Source organism: Cynara cardunculus (assembly GCF_001531365.2).
Source record: "Cynara cardunculus var. scolymus isolate 2C chromosome LG 3, CcrdV1, whole genome shotgun sequence".
Classification (NCBI taxonomy): Eukaryota; Viridiplantae; Streptophyta; class Magnoliopsida; order Asterales; family Asteraceae; genus Cynara; species Cynara cardunculus.
In genome coordinates this window covers 12,713,964-12,720,436 of record NC_037530.1, presented here as the reverse complement: position 1 = coordinate 12,720,436, position 6,473 = coordinate 12,713,964, and the positions used below count along the sequence as shown (strand labels likewise).

General features: G+C 41.3%; 1 protein-coding gene across 1 annotated transcript; it reads right to left on the bottom strand.

Moving 5' to 3' along the window:
- Positions 1-4,863: 4,863 nt before the first annotated feature.
- On the bottom strand, positions 4,864-5,943 carry LOC112508974. The gene has a single exon (XM_025113842.1). The coding sequence runs from the start codon at positions 5,941-5,943 to the stop codon at positions 4,864-4,866; it is 1,080 nt and encodes a 359-aa protein (XP_024969610.1).
- Between the last annotated feature and the right edge of the window lie 530 nt (positions 5,944-6,473).

Sequence of the window (6,473 nt, the reverse complement as noted above, 5' to 3'; positions counted from 1 at the left end):
TCGATAGTATCAAGTCATCATAATCTTTCTCATCAACATCATCTTTCATATCATGCATATACTTAAATATCATGCACATCAATATAATCAAGTTATCATCATATGCATATAAACATATCATGCATATATCATGAATAAAATACTTTTGTAATAATCATGTATATATCCCATAAAAATCGCATAATGTACTCACCTGATAATGAAGATTATTCAACTAACGATGCTGACTGGTAACCTACAATTTATAATAGCAAATAGCGTATAAATGATTAATTTCTCCCAAAGGCTAACATAAAAGTCAACTTATGGTCAACTACGTTGGCTGGGGTCAACCTTGGTCAACTATGCTTTAAGAACGTTCCTCACATCAACAAAAATTATAGGAACGTGAGTTCCGACATAAGGTGTATCGTCTAGCTATATATCTTAAAACGACTAAGTCTGGAAGAAGACTAGAGCCTCTAAGGATGACCAGAGCCTCTGTGGACGACAAGAGCCTCTGTGAACGACCAAAGTCTCTGTGGACAACCAGAGCCTCTGTGAACGACCAAAGTCTCTGTGGACGACCAGAGCCTTTGTGAACGACCAAAGTCTCTGTGGACGACCAGACTTAGATAATAATTCAACACCAAGGACCAGAACCCCTCTGGTCTCTCTCTCTCTCTCTTCCAGAGCTTCTGGTCTCACGACCAGAGCCTCTGGTTGAACCAACCAGCACCTCTGACTCATATAATTTCTCAAAAACGATCTTTAAATAAACCTTCAATCAATAAGACAGCCTTTTTCATAAAACGAGTAATTATAAAAAGTTCATGTTCGACCAGAGCCTCTGGTTCTACTAACCAGAGCTTCTGGTTCCAAAGACATGACCAACCAGAGCCCCTCTGGTTCAACGTGAAAGTCAACCAGAGCCTCTCTGGTCTGTTTTTCATAAAAAGATTCTAAGTATAAATCCCTTTTTCTTAAAACTTCAAAAGCATGATTTTGACATAGAAGCTCTTATCAAAAGATACAAAAACCTTTAATCCAATTTAACATATATAGTAAAAACTTGCTCATCCTCCAAATCAAATACCAGAATGCTATATTTTCAAGATCTAAGATCAGAGCCTCTCTGTTTTCTCATGAAAACAATCATTCTGGTTCAAAACACTTTTAACCAATACCAATGACCATAGGCCAAGTTTTCCCCTTCTCAAGGGAGAAACTGTTCTTTAAGACCAGAGCCCTCTAGTTGTATTGACCAGAGCCCCTCTGGTTGTATTGACCAGAGCCTCTCTGGTTGAACCAACCAGTCTTAGAACATATTTCAACACAGGACCAGAGTCCCTCTGGTCTCTCTTCCAGAGCTTCTGGCTTCACGACCAGAGYCTCTGGTCCTACACAGACAACAAAATTAAGGGATTTACTTTCCATCGCCTCTGGTCCTATTGACCAGAGSCTCTGGTCCTACACRGACACTTAACGAAATTAAGGGTTTTACAGAGGAYCTAAAAACGAAGCTAACCATAAAGAACATGAATGTTAGTTGAGTATTTTACCTCTAATCGACAGGCTCCGATTTCACTCCCGATTCTCAATGAAAGTTCAAGAAGTTTGAATGAAACTGTAAAGCAAGGTGTAGCCTATTTATATATGAGGTTTTTGTCGTAATAGTTGAATATTCGGACCAATAGGGAGCTCCAAAGGTGAGGTCGTTTTYGCCTCTGAAGTGCAGGTCTGAAGCGTAAGTACAAAACAGCCCCTCTGCAGTACAKGCCTGTTGCRTAGGTACAAAACAGTCCCTCTGYAGTRCAGGTCTGTTGCACATTTACAAAACAGGTCCTTCTGCATTGCACCTGCTTACAACTGACCCAACCCCTTCACTATCGCGAATTGACAACTTCCACCCATGACTTGACTTCTTCCTTCACTTTTGGTCCGATTTTTAACTTATTTTAAGATTTCGATAATTATTTCTTTAACTAACCACATAAATATTTAACACCTCAAATAAATTTAATGAATAAAAATTATATATTTAAAGACTCGCACAATATATATATATATATATTTAAAATTTTAGGTTTTACAACTCTCCCCCTCTTGAAAGAAATTTTCGTCCTCGAAATTTCAACCTAGATAAACAGTTGGGGGTACTTAGCTCTCATCTCGGTTTCAGGTTCCCAAGTTTCTTCGGGGCCTTTGTGAAATTTCCAATGTACTAATACCAACGGAATCTCCTTGTTCCTTAGTGTTTTAATCTTTCGATCCGATATGCATTCCGGCTCTTCAATGAAGCTTAACCTCTCATTTATGCTTACCTCATCCAGTGAGACCACAACATCCTCTTTGGCTAAGCATTTCTTTAGATTCGACACATGAAATGTATTATGAATCCCTTGAAGTTCATCAGGTAGTTCTAGTCGGTAAGCTACCGCTCCCACTCGATTTATAATTCGAAATGGTCCTATGTAACGTGGTCTCAACTTTTCTTTCTTTCCAAACCTAAGTAAGCCCTTCCAGGTGATACCTTCAACATTACTTTATCATCCTTTTGAAATTCARTTGGTTTCCTCCTTTTATCAGCATAGCTCTTTTGCCGATCCTGAGCAACCTTTAGTCGCTCTCTAATTTGGACTACCTTATCGGATGTTTGTTGGATTAACTCYGGCCCAGCTAACTGCTTTTCCCCAACTTCTTCCCAGCAAACTGGGGTTCTACACTTCCTCCCATATAACACCTCGAATGGTGCTGCTTGGATGCTACTATGGTAACTGTTGTTGTAGGCAAATTCTATCAAGGGTAAGTGGTTATCCCAATTTCCACCTAGATCGATAACACACGCCCTTAACATATCGTCGAGTGTTTGAATGGTTATCTCACTTTGTCCGTTGGTCTGTGGGTGGTAAGTCGTACTAAGCTTGATTCTCGAACCTAATTCTTGCTGAAAAGTCTTCCAGAAGTTGGAAGTGAATCGACTATTCCTGTCAGAGATGATGGACAACGGTACTCCATGACGAGAGACAATCTCGTCGATATACAACTTGGCAAGCCTATCCAAAGTGTATGTTTTCTTTATTGGCAAAAAGTGAGCGGATTTCGTTAATCGATCCACTATTACCCAAATTGCATCATGGCTTCGTAAGGTCTTAGGCAACTTTGTCACAAAGTCCATGGTGATGTGATCCCATTTCCAAACTGGGATCTCCATAGATTGTACCTTCAGGCAAGTTAGACATTGTTCCACATAGTTGCCAATGGCTTTCTTCATCCCTGGCCACCAATACAAGGCTCTTAAATATCTGTACATTTTGTTTGTTCCCGGGTGAATCGAGTATCTTGACTTATGAGCCTCATCTAAAATCATATCCCTACACGGTCCAACCTTTGGGACCTATATTCTAACTTGAAATCATTTCAACCCTTGGGTGTCATCTACGAGGAATTGTGCTTGACTCACGATCCTCTCACTCTTTTGATTCTCCCTCATTAAACCGTCCTTTTGGGCCTCTAATAACTTTTCAATAAAACTTGTGGTGGATAGGTGCTGTGTGATCCTTGCGACTCAAGGCATCAGCTACCACGTTGGCTTTTCCTGGGTGGTAACATATCTCACAGTCGTAATCCTTTAGTAGCTCCATCCATCTTCTTTGCCTCGTGTTTAACTCTTTTTGATCAAACAAGTATTTTAGGCTTTTATGATCTGAGAAGATCACATATCGAGTTCCATACAAGTAGTGCCGCCATATTTTCAATGCGAACACCACCGCCGCTAGCTCTAGGTCATGAGTTGGGTAGCGTTTTCCGTGATTTTTTAACTGTCGTGATGCATAGGCAATCACTTTTTCTCATTGCATGAGTACACATCCTAACCCTTGATGAGATGCGTCACTATATACTATGAAGTTCTCTGAGCCTTCAGGTAATGATAAAATTGGAGCGCTACAAAGTTTTTCTTTGAAGATCTGAAAAGCATCCTCTTGTGTTGGCCACCACACATACTTGCTTGACTTCTTCGTTAAGGATGTTAGAGGGAGGGCTATTCTTGAGAAATCCTATATGAATCTTCGATAGTAACCGGCCAATCCTAGGAAACTCCTTATCTCCGTTGCTGATCTTGGAGTCTCCCATTTCATTACTACTTCTATCTTGTTTGGGCCCACCATGATACCCTTTTGGTTGATCATGTGCCCGAGAAATTGTACTTCATGGATCCAAAACTCGTATTTGGAGAATTTGGCATACAACTTTTCTTTTCTTAGTAACTCCATTACCGTACGTAGGTGACACTCATGCTCTTCTTTGTTTCTTGAGTATATGAGAATGTCATCGATGAAGACGATGATGAATTTGTCTAAATAGGGCTTGCATATTTGATTCATCAAGTCCATGAATACTGCGGGGGCGTTGGTCAAACCGAAAGGCATGACCAAAAACTCGTAGTGCCCATAACGAGTTCTAAACGCCGTCTTTGGGACATCTTCTTCACAAACCTGCAACTGGTGGTAGCCTGATCGTAGATCGATCTTTGAGAAGTAACTTGCTCCTTGTAGTTGATCGAATAAGTCGTCTATTCGGGGTAGTGGATATCTATTCTTTATTGTCGCCTTATTCAACCCCCTATAGTCGATGCACATGCGCATCGATCCATTTTTTTTTCACAAATAGCACTGGTGCTCCCCATGGGGACGAACTTGGTTGGATGAACCCTTTATCCAACAATTCTTGGATTTGATTCATCAGTTCTTGCATTTCTGATGGTGCTAGTCGGTAAGGTGACTTAGCAATCGGTGTGGCTCCGGGTGTTAAATCAATCGTAAACTCGACTTGTCTTTTAGGAGGTACCCCAGGTAGGTCATCAGGAAATACATCAGGGAATTCTCAAACCACTAGGACTTCCTCTATAGCTCCCTTTTCCATTTTAGCATTTATGACATATGCTAAGTACGTCTCGCATCCTTTACGAATACATCTTCTAGCTTTGATCACAGATATGAGGTTAACGTGATTGCCAGGCCGACTACTGTACACGGTGATCTCATTCCCATCTTTATTCCTCACTTGATTTAGTTTCTTGAAGCAAATAATGTGAGCCTGGTGTTTAAACAACCAGTCCATTCCTATGACAACATCGAATTCTCTAATGCCCATAGGTAATAAGTGGACCTCAAAGTCTTGACCCTCAATTTCTATTGTGCAGTCATCAAAACACTCTCGCACCTCGGTGATGTTACCATCAGCAGTTTCGACCTCTAAGTTTTGACTAAGTAATATAGGTGACCTTCYCAATCGCATGCAAAACTTAGTGGAGACAAAAGATTTATTTGCACCCGAATCAAATAACACTCTTGCAGGTATTTTGTTGACTAGAAATGTACCTGTCACTACATCGGGTGTGTCCTTTGCTTCTTCTGCAGTCATCTGGAAGACTCGACCCATCACTTTTGACGCGTCAGGCTTCTTTCCGCTTGATCCTCCGAGCAACCTTGATGGCTCCGTGTTCTTCTTGGGGAATTCTCTTTGGCGGTGTCCGGGATCACCACATGAGTAGTAGATTGGTCTAGCCTTGCATTCTTTTGACATGTGCCCAGGCTTTCCACAAGTAAAGCAAACTCCTTTGCCATACCTGCATTCACCTGGATGGTTCCTTCCACATGTGGCGCATGCAGTTATTGCCCCACTTTTCCCCCCAAAGACTTGAGTTCTCTTGAATTTTCCTGGGCCAGCTTGATTGATCTTTCTCTTCTTAGATGCATCCAGGATATAACTGTCTTTTTCAGCAAGGGTGGCCAGTTCTACCGTATCTTGAAAGGTAGTAGGTTTTGACATTCCAACAAGCCTCCTAAGTTCCCTCTTCAGTCCGTCAACAAACCGATTCACTTTCCTCATCTCGGTATTCACCTGATGCTCCGCAAATCGCGACTTCTCAATAAAGATCTCCACATATTTCTCCACAGTCATGCTTCACTGCTCCAATTGTAGGAACTCACTTTCTAATATTCTCAACTAGAGTGGTGAGAAATTTTTTTTGCTCATTAACTCCTTGAATTCCTCCCAAGTGAGGGATGCAATTCCAGATAGTCCCCTAGTGGCTCTAATTGATTTCCACCATTGCAAGGCATTCGATTTGAAATTGGTTGATGCGAACTGCACCATATCATTTGGTGCACAATGACATGTCAGGAAACAACTCTCCATCTCGTCGAGCCAGTTCATAGCTGCTAGTGGTCCATTTTTGCCCTCGAAAACCGATGGACCGGTGCTGGTGAAGGATTTGTAACTACATCCCCTACCACTAGGTTTCTTAACCTCATTATGGTCGAAGAGTGCCTCCCCATTTGACTCTTCGTGATTGTGAGATTCGTTCTTAGATGACTCTTTAACTTCATAGTCTTTACTTCTCGGAGGTTCGGTATGCTTCAAATGAGCATCAACCATCTTAAGTGTTGTAGTTTGAATGCATTCAATCATTCCAGGCAAAGCAGCATGCA